The 17,003-nt window shown below is 39.0% G+C and overlaps 1 protein-coding gene across 3 annotated transcripts in view; it reads left to right on the top strand.

Annotated features, from left to right (window-relative positions):
- LOC133635229 (discs large homolog 1-like protein) overlaps nucleotides 1-17,003 on the top strand; it is a 211,780-nt gene that overhangs the window by 4,445 nt on the left and 190,332 nt on the right. For 2 of the 3 annotated variants that reach the window (XM_062028164.1, XM_062028165.1), the window contains exons 3-4: nucleotides 277-1,114; nucleotides 1,442-1,526. In XM_062028164.1, coding sequence (XP_061884148.1) covers nucleotides 277-1,114; nucleotides 1,442-1,526 — 923 coding nt within the window. Of the gene's footprint in view, nucleotides 1-276; nucleotides 1,115-1,441; nucleotides 1,527-2,966; nucleotides 3,116-17,003 lie in introns of those variants that run through there. The other variant, XM_062028168.1, reaches the window with a different exon arrangement.

A 17,003-nucleotide genomic window follows, 5' to 3' on the forward strand; every position in this document is an offset into this window, starting at 1 on the left:
AGTTTGAATGTTGTCTGTCTATCTGTGTTGGCCCTGCGATGAGGTGGCAAATTGTCCAGGTTGTACCCTGCCTTCCACCTGAGTGTAGCTGGGATGGGCTCCAGCACCCTGCGACCCCGAGAGGGATAAGCGATAGCAAATAGATGGATGATGATATTCTTGTATCTGTTTTTCCTCATAGAGAAAATGTATGTGTACCTCAAACAAAGATTAACTAATTGTCAATGATTAATACTTAGATTACATTGGCTTTACACTTTTGTTGTTTTCTTCCAGATATTCAGGAGTACTATGAATTCACAATTGTTGCTGACAGCCAGTGTTCACCTAATCTAATAGGGGACACAGTGACACCACCCTCCTCCGACAATGTATTATCAGAAAATTCTGCTCTGCCAGTGCCCGCCTCTGGTTCCAGGACCACAGTAACCAACGCTGGAACATCCCAGCCCAAAGACATATCTCCAAAACCCAAGTCTATCAAGTCCCCTGCGCCTCAAATTCCAACACCCACAAAAAAGCCTCACTCCCCTCCACCACAGTCTCAATCACAACCAGCCAAAGTCAAGAACCGTGCCCCGCCTCCTCCAATACAGGATGGATCTTTTAAGTCCAAAGGAGCTGACATTTCTAAGCCCTCGTCCCCGTTTACTTCTCCTACTGCAGTCATAGAGAAAGGTGTGGCATCCTACACTGTCCCTCCATTATTAAAAACACAGAATCAGATCTCGCCAAACGGTGCAAACACAACTCAAGATGCCAATGAAACCAGTGTTTCTTCAGAATTTTCCTCATCAGTTGTTGATCAACAAAAAAGTTGTACCAGTCCTGCTGATCTGGCGACTGTTTCAAGCCTCGCCATTGGCACACTTCAAGGCTTCATCGCTTACACTACTCCCGAGAATGCCACTCTTCACAGCAGCCCAACTAACCATACAGTCACAGACGCTACACTCTTTGCATTAACTGAAGACCCAGGCTCAGGCAAAAACCAAGACTCAAGTAAAAACAGTCCCAAAACAAGTCCGATGACTCCCAGTCAAGGAAAGTTTACATATTGCACCCCCAGTCCCATCAGTCCTTCTGGGCTACAACGTAAAGGATCCCATAAGAGGTATTTAAACTTGATCTGTGTCATTTTGCAAATGTACAAAGAAAATATTGTATATTATTGGACTGAAAAAGAAATTACATACTGTACTCATATTAGTTTAAGTGTTTTTGATTGCATTTTTAAAAAAATATGATATATATATATATATATATATATATATATATATATATATATATATATATATATATATATATATATATATATATATATATATATATATATGTATGATCAAAACCTTAATATGTGAATATTATACAAATTCATAGCTGATATTTAAATATTTTATTACCTTAGATTCACCCTATTTGTTATGATCTTTTTTCTAAGTGTAACCAGCCCTGGGCCACCCGCCTCCTCTCCCTTTAGCTCTGGTGCAGGCAGCCCTGCTCCAGCTCCAAGCCCAGGACCCAAGGTAAGACTCTCTGCTTCGTTGGTTTTAGGAGAAAACCACAATGTTTAGAAGTAAAGTTTTTCAAAACAGCAAAGATTGCATGCAGATTTTAAGTAGTCCTGTATGTCATGAAAGAGTTTTGCTGCACGTATCATGAAAGTGAGCTAAAAAGCTGTGCAAAAGTGCTTTTGTTGTAGCGATAAGGAAACCGGCATTTTATGGTATAACTGTGGTGGCAGTTCAAAAGAACAGAGCATGATTTTTCTGAAAATGTCTCTTCTGCATCATTACGGGTAAGGAGTGAATCCTCTCACATTGTGCTCTTTTAAGTAGAGTTTTTTTCTTCGTATGTTTTTTCTGCTGATTTAAAGATTTCAGACTGAGGCAACTCAGAGGTGGGATATTGTAACAAGAGGGATCTTATAGTGATAGATTGTTTATTGTTCTCTCTGGTATGCACACTGAGCGTTGGTTTGAACTCAAATTGGTGTGAGAAGTGGACTAGGACGACGACACAATATAAATGGTATTTATTTATAACCCAACAGGTAAATAGTAAAAACTATGCTTATAGTTTATTACCTTGATAGGTGGGTTATGTCGGTATATGTTTTACAGTATTATCCTGTAGTTCAGATATATTAACAGACTCACATACACAAACAAACAAACAATGTTGGCAATCATAGAAACAGACTGCAAAGTTTCAGTGTCACATTCATCATTCTAGATCAAGGGTCCCCAAAAAGTTTGGGCCATATTGAGTTAAACAAATGTGGCCAAGGGCGGGGGTATCTATTTGTATATATGTATGCAGTACTTCTCTTTTGTAAAGTAAATTAGTACAGCAGAAATGGGCATCTACATGTAACTTGGGACATCTCACAGGCCAGCTTTTGGAGGGGCTGTAGTTTGGGGACCCCTGTGTAATTACATTCATCTCACTACAATAATGGTTTAAAAACAGAGAGTGTCCCATTAGCTCAAAACTGGTAGATTACAGCAATGATATTTAAATCTTAATCTGCTTGATTTCTGTTTATCATCATTACTAACCCCTTTCGATTCTTCTAAATTCTTATTAGTAAGAACAAGCACAGACACATTTTTTTAAATCTGCATATATCCAAACATATATGCACTATGAACAAATCTGTACTTGTCAACATACATTTTTCGATTCTCCTTTATGTATTGCCAGTATTCACTACTTTTTCTTACCAATTTTGCTCCATCTGATATCTCTCTCCTGTAATTTTATTTGATCATTGTGTTGATGACTGTTGTTGCTGACCTCCCGTGCTCCAAGAGAGCAAGCATCTCTCGTAAGAAGCTTACTAAAGGCTGCTTATGGACTTTACTGAAGTCCAGCTATTTCAGGATAGACAAAGAGAGTACAAAAAATTGAGAGTGAGACTCAGAAAGACAACTTCCAAACTGGTGCCTTTTATTGTAATTGGGGATATGCGGCGTACTGACAGAGAGGACATGAGAAAACTTCCAGATCAGCTTTAAGATTGCTGAGAACACTATGGTAAATTTGTAGCAGGACAACCTTTTCCAAATCAAGAAGGTCACTCTGGAATTGTCACCTGTTGTAAAGAACTGAAGTAAGTTTGTAGATGACCGTGCCTGTTGTAGTTCTGATACTATTGGGATACCACTAACGCTAGATACCAACCATAGTAACTCTACATTCACAGCCAATGTAATGTACTTTTATGTATTTTTTGCCACTGATGTAACATTTTGTATAATACTACTATTAGCAGACCATTGTACACATACGTACAAACAAGTACAGCATGCAAGCTCCTTCCTCCTCCCACCCTGATTGCTAAAATACTTTTATATGCCATATTTTTATATATATATATATATATATATATATATATATATATATATATATATATATATATATATATATATATATATATATATATATATATATATATATATATATATATGTACATGTGTGTGTGTGTATATATATATATATATATATATATATATATATATATATATATATATATATATATATACATTCTTACTGTAACAAACTGCTGGTGTTAAGGTTTTATGTTCGTGTGGTTTGGATTTGATGTCAGTATTTGCCATGTTTGCAAAGACACCGTCCTTGCCTGAAAGGTGATTAGCGGAGAATGACGAAGTGGTGTCGTGTGTCTGGGGAAGCGCAGACTCATGGAGACGAAAGTTTTTGCACTGGAGGTAAAACCTGTTGGAATTGTGCCGTTTGTTGTCATAACATTGGTAAAAAAAAGTTAAAAATAGCGTCAGACTTTTTGTGATTTCTTCTTCTGGGAGCTACAATATATTATACTACTTTACTTCGATTCCAAGTACAAAAACCCGTATTTTCAAGGTGTAGCGCTAATGAAAATGCTGTGGCGGTGCGCCACATTCAGTACATTGAGGGAAAAACGTGAGGTTAAAAGCAGAAGCAGAAAGAAGCAGAAAACCTTTTTATTTGAACTATTTTCCCTAAAATACACATTGAGGCTATAATTGTGTTTTATCCGATTACTCGATTAATTGAACAAACTAATCGATAATTACTAAAATAATCAATTGTTACAGCCCTAGTGGAACTATTGGGGGAAGGGCATATAGACGCATAAAGACTTTGTGTAAAATTGGGTCATATAGACACATATAGACTTAATGTAAAAGAAGGGCAAACATTGAATATTAAACTTTAAACTAGGGCTGAGCGATATGGCCTTTTTTTAATATCTCGATATTTTTAGGCCATATCGCGATACACGATATATATCGCAATATTTTGCCTTAGCCTTGAATGAACACTTGATGCATATAATCACACCAGTATGATGATTCTATGTGTCTCCACATTAAAACATTCTTGTTCATACTGCATTAATATATGCTCATTTTAAACTTTCATGCAGAGAGGAAAATCACAATTAAGTCAATTTACCAAAACTGTATTTATTAAACAGTTATTAAGCAGTGGCACAAAAATCAATGTCACTTTCAAAACAGAAAGTGCAAGATTGTCTGAGACATTTTAAAACAAGCTATTAGTGCACTTTTCTGCATGATGTCACTAAGATGACAAATCAAAACAACACTAAATTAAATTGCACTTTTTGTACAGAACCCCACTACAATAGTTTAAAACAAATAAAGTGCACTTCTGTGCATGATGTCACACAAGATATTTCAATAACTGTCAAATAAAAATGAGCTGCATAATAGTAAATCAAATTGTGTACGTCCTTCGCTATGTGGTAGGACGTTATCTCCTTATGTCGTGGACTATTTTTTTTCATACAGTGTTGATGTGGAAATGGTTGCCTGGTATTTTGTTGGTGTGGCACCAAACGGAGATGTTGACATGTGGAGTTTTAAACACTCTTCATTCTCTAGCGGGTCACTTTTCAAATGATGCTACATATTAGCAGTAATGCTACTTTTTGTAGCAACGCTTTCGCCCCACACTTGACAAATTACGATTGTCTGTTCGACATATTCCCACTTGAAGCCAAACCACCGCCAGACGATGGACCCTGTGCTGTTTTTCTTAGGAATTAATTGTTCCTTCATTTGTTACCAGATTCGCACCTTCTTTCTCTCGTATTACCACTCCCACCACAGCTAACTTTAGCCATGCTGCTACCTCTGCTCAACGTATGTGACGTATGTAAGAAGGTGCGCTTGTTTAAGTCTCTGTGAGAAGGAGAAACTAGAAAGAGTGAGAAGAGCCTGTAGTGTAATGCCTGCAGCTAAAAGCAACTGCGTGAGAATGTATACTCGAATATCACGATATAGTCATTTTCTATATCGCACAGAGACAAACCCGCGATATATCGAGTATATCGATATATCGCCCAGCCCTACTTTAAACACCACCCTCTTCCAAGTTGGTTCTAACCGGGCTACTAATTATGATTTTGTATGCTCTCTGTCATTCATTTGAATCATTGATGTTCAAAGCCACTATTACTTGTTCAAGGAAGCAATTAGTTAATATAAAGTTGTTAAATTCATGTCATGCTTCAGTAAAGCCAGACCAGCTAATCTTTTTAGGATTATCTCCGTGGCTACACGCATACTGATATCCTATACTTACACCCATAACAAACGTTTGTAGTGCAGCCATTGTGACTCTAGGTTTGAGACTGACAATGCTGGATATCTGTCAGAAAGAGTCAAGGCTGACCATGTTTCAACCGTATGTTCACACAAATAATGTTATATTTTTACACTGGTTTTTACTGTATCAAGGCCATAACTTTAACACGTTAAATTTGATTAAATAATGACTAAACAAGTTTTAGAAAATCTAAATCACGCTAAAATTACACTTTTCTTCATCTGGACTCTAGGTGTCACTGGTATTGTATTTAATTTATGTGACACATTGGTGTATCCTACTTTCTGGCACACTGATAATGCCTTGAGTGACGTCAGCACACTAGCACCAAAACTAATTGATATATATTTGTTTCTCTTTAAATACTTGATGGTAACAAGGAGAAGTGCATAGTTGTATGCAAATTGTGCACCAAAGATTTTACTTATACCTAAAGCAATTGTAGCGGTAAAGTCTTAAACTATTACTGCTACTGGTTGCCGAATATAAATGAAGCTAGTTTAGACGTGTGCAGCCGGTTATTAAATCGATGTCCAGAATTGTGTCCATGTTTAACAAAAATGTTTATTGTCATAAAGTCACATAAATAAAACTCACTTTGTAGCAAAACAAAAAATAAATGGGAGCAAACAAATATCAGCCTGACACAGTCAAAAACGGTTGCGCCTCCACTCAGCAACACCTGAGCAAGATCCCAGCCCCTCCCCAAGTAAACTGGCACTTGGCTTTGAGCCAACCCCTTAGTGACGTCATGAACTTGACAGACAGAAAGAGTATATGGCTCTAACACACCAGCCCCTAATTGTTACTGCCGTGACGAACACAGCAATTGAAATAAAAATAAATAAATAAAAATAGAGCCATAATACCAAAACAAAACCCTTTTTCTTTGGTTTTCATGTTCCTTTTTGCAATAATGCAGTTGTTTTACTCCGATAGAAACAAGAAATACGGTTTGTCTTGGAGGAGGAGATGCCTCTGTTCACAAACTTATTCAGGTGTGGATCCGGTTTAGGTTCAGTGGCAACTGCCACCTGAGTTGCGAAACTATTTCTTCTAAACTGTGATTTTCTTTGAGGTATGAGCTTGGGTTTGGTTACTGCTTTATTCAGAGCAATTTCCTGAATGTCGCCAAAGACAGGATCTGAGGCAATTCTGACCTGCTGTTCAATAAATTCCACAATGTCTGTGAAACGAGCATGTCACTTTTGTTTGTCAACAATGTCAGCTGCTTTTCCTCTCCACTGGTCCCTTAGTTTGTAAGGAAGCTTTTGTATGAGCATCTTCATGCTAGCTGGCATATAGAGCTCATCCAAGTACTGCAGCTATTCCATGGCATTGGAGCATTCTCGCAAGTAGAGTGCATAAGCTTGGAGATTTTTCACATCTTCAGAGTTGATGTTTGGCCAAACCATGATTTTGTCCAGGTCGGCTGCTGTTATTTTTGAAGGATTTCCAAAGTGCTCCCTTAGTAGGTGTTTTGCTGTAGCATAGCCTCTCTCTGTAGGCATATAGAGGCAACTGCACACCAAATCTCTCGGCTCTCCTTTGGTAAACTGCTCCAGATAACATAAGCAGTCACCACAATCATTGTTTTTTGCCTCTACACAATGCTGAAATGCTTTCATGAAAGCCTGAAACTGCAATGGGTCACCTTCAAAAAACGGAATTTGTCTGTGTGGAAGCAATTGGGGGGTTTGTGCTTGAACCAGGAGTGCCATCATTTCATGTTGCCTTTGTAATACAGTGTGGAATTCACCTGGTATTGTGTTTTGCCTTGAAATGATTGAGCTTCTTGAGGTAAATTTTTGCCTTGTTTGGTTTTCCACAGTATCCAAAGTTGATGAGCTAAGTGGTTTGTTTGATTGAGGGTGTGAATTAACTTTGTTTGGGGCATTCTTGGCTGTGTGAAGCTATGAAGGAGCAGCTTTAACAGACGGCTGAAGTTGTTGTATAGGCTGTGCAGGCACTTTTCTCGGTTTTGTCCCTTTTTCCTGTTTTTCCTATTAAATTCAGTTTACAAAAAAAAGATAACATTTGAGGCACTGTAACTTAGCCTAGCATATAAAATAAAATAAATCACAAAATAATTTGAGTAGGCAAAACAACGTGTGACTCTTTCTAGCACCATGGTAGGCCTCATCCTGGGACCATTTGGAGTGAACCATGGAGTGGAGTTACACGCTGACGTCATCGACTATGCCTACCAGAAGCTGCACTCCTTCATCACCACCAGCGACATTTTTTTCATCAGACCTCTTGCTCCTGCCAGAAACACTGGCTTCATGGAGGACAAAAGTCTAGCAGCTGCATTTTGTACCAACTGTAATATTTTAATGCTAGACATAGGGAGGCCCGAAAATAACACGTGACAATAATTAAGACGAGACCTAACAAACGCATGAATAATGATCTCAGCGTCGCTGGTGGACAAAATAGAATGCATTTTAGCGATATTACAGAGATGAAAGAAGACCGTTTTAGTAACACTCTTAAAGGCCTACTGAAATGAATTGTTTAAATTTAAATGGGGATAGCAGATCCATTCTAAGTGTCATACTTGATCATTTCGCGATATTGCCATATTTTTGCTGAAAGGATTTAGTAGAGAACAACGACGATAAAGATTGCAACTTTTGGTATCTGATAAAAAAAAGCCTTGCCCCTACTGGAAGTAGCGTGACGTAGTCAGTTGATAGCCTCCTCATATTTTCCTATTGTTTTCAATGCAGCTAGAGTGATTCGGACCGAGAAAGCGACGATTACGCCATTAATTTGAGCAAGGATGAAAGATTCGTGGATGAGGAACGTTAGAGTTAAGGACTAGAATGCAGTGCAAGACATATCTTTTTTCGCTCTGACCGTAACTTAGGTACAAGCTGGCTTATTGGATTCCACACTCTCTACTTTTTCTATTGTGGATCACTGATTTGTATTTTAAACCACCTCGGATACTATATCCTCTTGAAAATGAGAGTTGAGAACACGAGATGGACATTCACAGCGACTTTTATCTCCACGACAATACATCGACGAAACACTTTAGCTACGGAGCTAACGTGATAGCATCGTGCTTAACTGCATATAGAAACAAAATAAATAAATCCCTGACTGGAAGGATAGACAGAAGATCAACAATACTATTAAACCAGGGACATGTAAATACATGGTTAATGCTTTCCAGCCTGGCGAAGCTTAAAAATGCTGTTGCTAACGACGCCATTGAAGCTAACTTAGCTACGGAGCTAACGTGATTGCATCGTGCTTCTTAACTGCATATAGAAACAAAATAAATAAATCTCTGACTGGAAGGATAGACAGAAGATCAACAATACTATTAAACCAGGGACATGTAAATACACGGTTAATGCTTTCCAGCTTGGCGAAGCTTAAAAATGCTGTCGCTAACGACGCCATTGAAGCTAACTTAGTATAACGGGACCTCACAGAGCTGTGATAAAAACATTAGCGCTCCACCTACGCCAGCCAGCCCACATCTGCTCTTCAACACCCGTGCTCACCTGCGTTCCAGCGATCGACGGAAAGACGAAGGACTTCACCACGATCATCCGTGCGGTCGGTGGCTAGCGTCGGCTAGCGTGTCTGCTATCCGAGTCAAAGTCTTCCTGGTTGTGTTGCTGTAGTCCGCCGCTAATACACCGATCCCACCTACAACTTTCTTCTTTGCAGTCTTCATTGTTCATTAAACAAATTGCAAAAGATTCACCAACACAGATGTCCAGAATATTGTGGAATTATGAGATGAAAACAGAGCTATTTTGTATTGTATTCAATGGGCTACCGATACTTCTGTTTCACTGGTTACGTCACGCGCATACGTCATCATCCAAAGACGTTTTCAACCGGAAGTTTAGCGGGAAATTTAAAATTGCACTTTATAAGTTAGTTATAGTATATAGTTGTCAAATGTTAAGGTGGTATTACTAAATAGGTGTCGGTGTCTAGCAGGACCGATAATCAGCATTTCCATTTTCTTAGCTTTGAGTTACAAAACGCACTTAAAAAGATTAAAGATTAAAGTACCAATGATTGTCACACACACACTAGATGTGGTGAAATTTGTCCTCTGCATTTGTCCCATCCCCTTGGGGAGCAGTGGGCAGCAGCGGCGCCGCGCCCGGGAATCATTTTTGGTGATTTAACCCCCAACTCCAACCCTTTGTTGCTGAGTGCCAAGCAGGAGGTTATGGGTCCCATTTTTATAGTCTTTGGTATGAGCAAGCTTACATTGTCACCTGAATGCGAGCAAGCACAACAGCATCAATAGTTTTCGTACAAGCAAACCCAGCATTAAATACATTTTGTTGCTTCAGCTATAACGTCCCCGCTTAGTTTTTGTACTTTGGCGAAGAGTGATGAGTCACAACACTGCCAAAAAATAATGGTTGTTACATTGTTTTATTAAACCAAATGACAGCCATATTGGATATAGGGCTGGGTGATATATCGAATATACTCGATATATCGAATATACTCGATATATCGCGGGTTTGTCTCTGTGCGATATAGAAAATGACTATATCGTGATATTCGAGTATACGTTCTCACGCAGTTGCTTTTAGCTGCGGGCATTAGACTACAGGCTTTTCTCACTCTCTTTCTTGTCTCTCCTTCTCAAAGAGAGATAAAACAAGCGCACCTTCTTACATACGTCACATACTGTCACGCGTGCAACGTCATACGCTGTCACGTAGCAGAGAGGTAGCGACATGGGTAATGTTAGCTGTGATGCTAACGGTGCGGTGCGAGTGTTAATACGAGAGAAAGAAGGTGCAAATCTGGTAGCAAATGAAGGAAGAATTAATTCCCAAGAAAAACAGCATGGGGTCCATGGTCTGGCGATGGTTTGGCTTCAAGCAGGAATATGTTGAACAACTATGCGGCAAAAGCGTTGCTGCAAAAAGTAGCACCACTGCTAATGTGTAGCATCATTTGAAAAGTCACCCGCTAGAGAATGAGTGCTTGAAACTCCGCATGTCAACATCTCCGGCCGGTGCCACACCCACAAAATGCCGAAGCAACCATTTCCAGATCAACACCGTATGAAAAAAATAATCAACAACAGAAGGAGATAACGTCCGCAGGAACCTACCACATAGCGAAGGACATACACTATTTGATTTACTATTTATTTGACAGTTTTTTAAATATCTTATGTGACATCATGCACAGAAGTGCACTTTATTTGTTTTAAACTATTGTAGTGGTGTTCTGTACAAAAAGTGCACTTTAATTTAGTGTTGTTTTGATATGTCATCTTAGTGACATCATGCACAAAAGTGCACTAACAGCTTGTTTTAAAATGTCTCTGACAATCTTGCACTTTCTGTTTTGGAAATTACATGAATGTTTGTACCACTGCTTTATAACTGTTAATAAATGCAGTTTTGGTAAATTGACTTAATTGTGGTTTCCCTCTCTGCATGGAAGTTTAAAATTAGCATATATTAATGCAGTATGAACAACAATGTTTTAATGTAGACACATAGAATCATCATACTGGTGTGATTATATGCATCAAGTGTTAATTCAAGGCTAAGGCAAAATATCGAGATATATATCGTGTATCGTGACATGGCCTAAAAATATTGAGATATTAATAGAAGGCCATATCGCCCAGCCCTAATTGGATATGAAATCTGAGATTTGATTTGATTTGATTTTTTGATTTTTATTAAAGGCCTACTGAAATGAATTTTTTTTATTTAAACGGGGATAGCAGATCTATTCTATGTGTCATACTTGATCATTTCGCGATATTGCCATATTTTTGCTGAAAGGATTTAGTATAGAACAACGACGATAAAGATTGCAACTTTTGGTATCTGATAAAAAAAAGGCTTGCCCCTACCGGAAGTAGCGTGACGTAGTCAGTTGAACATATACGCAAAGTTCCCTATTGTTTACAATGATGGCCGCATGAAGTGAGAGAGATTCGGACCGAGAAAGCGACAATTTCCCCATTAATTTGAGCGAGGATGAAAGATTTGTGGATGAGTAAAGTGCAAGTGAAGGACTAGTGGGGAGTTGAAGCTATTCAGATAGGGAAGATGCTGTAAGAGCCGGGGGTGACCTGATATTCAGCTGGGAATGACTACAACAGTAAATAAACACAAGACATATATATACTCTATTAGCCACAACACAACCAGGCTTATATTTAATATGCCACAAATTAATCCTGCATAAAAACACCTGCGTGTTTGTTATGCTAGCTCCTAGCTCCTCTGCTAGCTCCTAGCTCCATAGAACACGCCAATACAATTCAAACACCTGATCAACACACACCATCACTCAGCCCAAAAGACCGTTTCCTTAACCCAAGGTTCATAAAGCTTATATATTTTTAAAAAGTTACGTACGTGACGCGCACATACGGTCAAGTTATCGAATGTTTAGCAGCCAAGGCTGCATACTCACGGTACCTGATATTCAGCTGGGAATGACTACAACAGTAAATAAACACAAGACATATATATACTCTATTAGCCACAACACAACCAGGCTTATATTTAATATGCCACAAATTAATCCTGCATAATAACACCTGCGTGTTTGTTATGCTAGCTCCTAGCTCCTCTGCTAGCTCCTAGCTCCATAGAACACGCCAATACAATTCAAACACCTGATCAACACACACAATCACTCAGCCCAAAAGACCGTTCACCTAACCCAAGGTTCATAAAGCTTATATATTTTTAAAAAGTTACGTACGTGACGCGCACGTAGGTACGGTATGTGTTATGCTAGCTCCTCTGCTAGCTCCTAGCTCCATAGAACACGCCAATACAATTCAAACACATGATCAACACACACAATCACTCAGCCCAAAAGACCGTTCACCTAATCCAAGGTTCATAAAGCTTATATATTTTTAAAAAGTTACGTACGTGACGCGCACGTAGGTACGGTACGTGTTATGCTAGCTCCTCTGCTAGCTCCTAGCTCCATAGAACACGCCAATACAATTCAAACACATGATCAACACACACAATCACTCAGCCCAAAAGACCGTTCACCTAACCCAAGGTTCATAAAGCTTATATATTTTAAAAAAGTTACGTACATACGCAAAAAAAAGCCAAAGCTGCATACTCACAGTAGCACGTCTGCGTCTTTGTCATCCAAATCAAAGTAATCCTGGTAAGAGTCTGTGTTGTCCCAGTTCTCTACAGGCGTCTGTGTATCCAAATCAAAAGTCCTCCTGGTTAGAGTCTCTGTTATCCGAGTTCTTCCATCTTGACTGCATCTTTCGGGAATGTAAACAAAGAAGCGCCGGCTGTGTACTGTTGTGGCTGACTACGTTCGAAAAATACGTCCATTTCGCACCGACAACTTTCTTCTTTGCTTGCTTGGCTTCCTTCTCCATAATGCAATGAACATGATTGAAACAGATTCACGAACACAGATGTCCAGAATACTGTGGAATTATGAAATGAAAACAGAGCTTTTTCGTATCGACTTCAATGTGGAAGGCATACCCGTGTTCGCCGGGCTACGTCACGCGCATACGTCATCCTCAGAGGCGTTTCGAACCGGAAGTTTAGCGGCAAATTTAAAATGTCACTTTATAAGTTAACCCGGCCGTATTGGCATGTGTTATAATGTTAAGATTTCATCATTGATATATAAACTATCAGACTGCGTGGTCGGTAGTAGTGGCTTTCAGTAGGCCTTTAAGGATCCCCATTAGCTGGTTGCCTCAACAACCCACTAGTCTTCCTGTGGTCCACAATTCAATACCATTACAAGTAAAAGCATATAATTATAACTACACAATACAGAAAAAATAAAACCATCAATAAAAAACAAGCAAACAATTTACAGTCACAGAATAATAATTACCATATAAATATAACTACACAATATAAAACCAAAGAAATCATCAACGAGCAAAATAATTTAAAAACTCAGATAAAATATTACTCTCTTTTTAAAAACCTGTTTACTTTCAATGCTGGTGAGAATTCGAGGCAAGTTATTCCAGAGCGATAAAGATCTATAAATGAAAGATTTCCGCAAAGCATTCTTCCTGGGACGAGAGTACAAAATGCCCCTCACTGGATGCCCTGGTATTGTGATTATGTATAGTGCTACTGTGAACTATTTGGGCCATGAGAAAAGCAGGAGTTTTACTACCGGTTACTGATTTGAACAATATAAGAGTATTAGCCGACAACTGTTCTGCACTGTTAGCCAGGAAAGAGAAGCATGCATTTGGTTCACATTGGTTCTTAGTGAACAACCAAGAACCAGCCTTGCTGCCCTATTCTGGACAATCTGGAGCTTACTGATCTCACCACTTGCAGCAGACGCCCAGACTGTAGAACAATAGTCAATATGACACAAGACTAAACTCTTAACAATTTGACAAAGAAGAGGTGGATCAGCAAAAGCAGCACATTTTTCTGGAAATACCAACAGCCCTTCCCATCTTTGTACACAAGCTGCCATTAAGATACACCTGCTGTAATCTTGAGGACAAATAACTCTGTATCCACATTAAACTTGAAGTATTAAAACCATAACATTTAAGTTTCTCAATTAAAAGAGAGTGGTCAATCACGTCAAATGCAGCACTAAAATCTAACAGCACAGCTCCAACCAACATAGAATTATCTATAGCATTAAGCCAATCGTCCGTCATTTGTATAAGAGCCGTGGATGTAGAGTGGCCCGTTCTATATGCATGTTGAGAATCAGTTGCTAGCCCATTTGATTGAAAGTAAGCTTGAATTTGTGCATACACACATTTCTCCAGTATTTTACATAACTCAGGTAGGATGCTTATTGGTCTAGAATTGCCCTCATTGAAAGTCAATTTGGTATCCTTATGTAGAGGAGTAACCTTAGCCACCTTCCATATCTTTGGACACAGGCCCACTTGTAAACATTTATTGAAAATATGACAAACAGGCACTGATATGATACCAGCAGTCATTTTCAGTAATTTACTATCCAGGTTGTCTACACCAGCTACTTTGTTGTTCGGAAGAGAGTGTAGTAACCTCTCAACCTCACTGACTTCAACCTGATGAAAATTGAATTCACAGTCCTTATTATCCATTATAATATTCCTAATGAGGTCAGCTGATTTGTTGTTATTGGATATATGCATACCCTGCCTTAATTGAGATACCTTGTCAACATAATAGTTATTAAAATGATTTGCAATGTCACATGGCTTAGTGAGTACCAACCCATTTGATTCCACAAAAGGTGTACAGACATTGTTCTTTCTACCCATGATTTCATTCAAAACATTCCATAAGTTTTGCTATCATATCTCACATCATATAACCTCTGTTTGTAATATTCCCTTTTTTTCAGTTTGTTTAATTTTGTGACCTGGTTTCTTAAAGGCCTACTGAAATGATTTTTTTTTTATTTAAACGGGGATAGCAGATCTATTCTATGTGTCATACTTGATCATTTCGCGATATTGCCATATTTTTGCTGAAAGGATTTAGTATAGAACAACGACGATAAAGATCGCAACTTTTGGTATCTGATAAAAAAAGGCTTGCCCCTACCGGAAGTAGCGTGACGTAGTCAATTGAACATATACGCAAAGTTCCCTATTGTTTACAATGATGGCCGCATGAAGTGAGAGAGATTCGGACCGAGAAAGCGACGATTTCCCCATTAATTTGAGCGAGGATGAAATATTTTTAAATGAGGAAAGTGCAAGTGAAGGACTAGTGGGGAGTGGAAGATGCTGTGAGAGCCGGGGGTGACCTGATATTCAGCCGGAAATGACTACAACAGTAAATAAACACAAGACATATATATACTCTATTAGCCACAACACAACCAGGCTTATATTTAATATGCCACAAATTAATCCCGCATAAAAACACCTAGGTGTTTGTTATGCTAGCTCCTAGCTACTAGCTCGAGCTAGTTATAGCTCGAGCGGGTAATATGGACGGGATCCTGTATATATAACCCGCCAATACAATTCAAACGCCTGCACAACACACACACTCACTCAGCCCAAACAACCGTTCACCTAACCCAAGGTTCATAAAGCTTATATATTTAATCAAAGTTACGTACATGACACGCACGTACTGGCAAGCAATCAAATGTTTGGAAGCGCGCGGGTGGGACCTGATATTCAGCTGGGAATGACTACAACAGTAAATAAACACAAGACATATATATACTCTATTAGCCACAACACAACCAGGCTTATATTTAATATGCCACAAATTAATCCCGCATAAAAACACCTAGGTGTTTGTTATGCTAGCTCCTAGCTCCTAGCTACTAGCTACTAGCTCGAGCTAGTTATAGCTCGAGCGGGTAATATGGACGGGATCCCGTATATATAACCCGCCAATACAATTCAAACACCTGCATAACACACACACTCACTCAGCCCAAACAACCGTTCACCTAACCCAAGGTTCATAAAGCTTATATATTTAATCAAAGTTACGTACATGACACGCACGTACGGGCAAGCAATCAAATGTTTGGAAGCGCGCGGGTGGGACCTGATATTCAGCTGGGAATGACTACAACAATAAATAAACACAAGACATATATATACTCTATTAGCCACAACACAACCAGGCTTATATTTAATATGCCACAAATTAATCCTAATGCTAGCTCCTAGCTCCTAGCTACTAGCTCGAGCTAGTTATAGCAAGCGATCAAATGTTTGGAAGCGCAGCTGTGTACTCACGTTATCGCAACTGTGTTTCCAAATCAAAGTCCTCCTGGTAAGAGTCTCTGTTGTCCGAGTTCTTCCATCTTGACTGCATCTTTCGGGAATGTATACAAAGAAGCGCCGGCTGTGTACGTGTTGTTGCTGACTTCCCTCGCAAAATAGACACTTCACACCGACAACTTTCTTCTTTGCTTGCTCAGCTTCTTTCTCCATAATGCAATGAACAAATTGCAACAGATTCACCAACACAGATGTCCAGAATACTGTGGAATAATGAGATGAAAACAGAGCTATTTCGTATTGACTTCAATGGTGTCCGAATACTTCCGTTTCAATGATTGACGTCACGCGCATACGTCAACCCTCAGAGGCGTTTCGAACCGGAAGTTTAGCGGGAAATTTAAAATTGCACTTTATAAGTTAACCCGGCCGTATTGGCATGTGTTGCAATGTTAAGATTTCATCATTGATATATAAACTATCAGACTGCGTGGTCGGTAGTAGTGGCTTTCAGTAGGCCTTTAAGGAACAGTACTTATGCCTGTCATCAATTAAACCTGAGTTGACGGAGGCTTTTTTAGCCATGTCTCATTCAGTCATTAAACTTCTAAGTCCATTATCAATCCATGGGGCAGACTTTTTTTGACAGAAAACTTCT

Source organism: Entelurus aequoreus, linkage group LG19, assembly GCF_033978785.1.
Source record: "Entelurus aequoreus isolate RoL-2023_Sb linkage group LG19, RoL_Eaeq_v1.1, whole genome shotgun sequence".
Lineage (NCBI taxonomy): Eukaryota > Metazoa > Chordata > Actinopteri > Syngnathiformes > Syngnathidae > Entelurus > Entelurus aequoreus.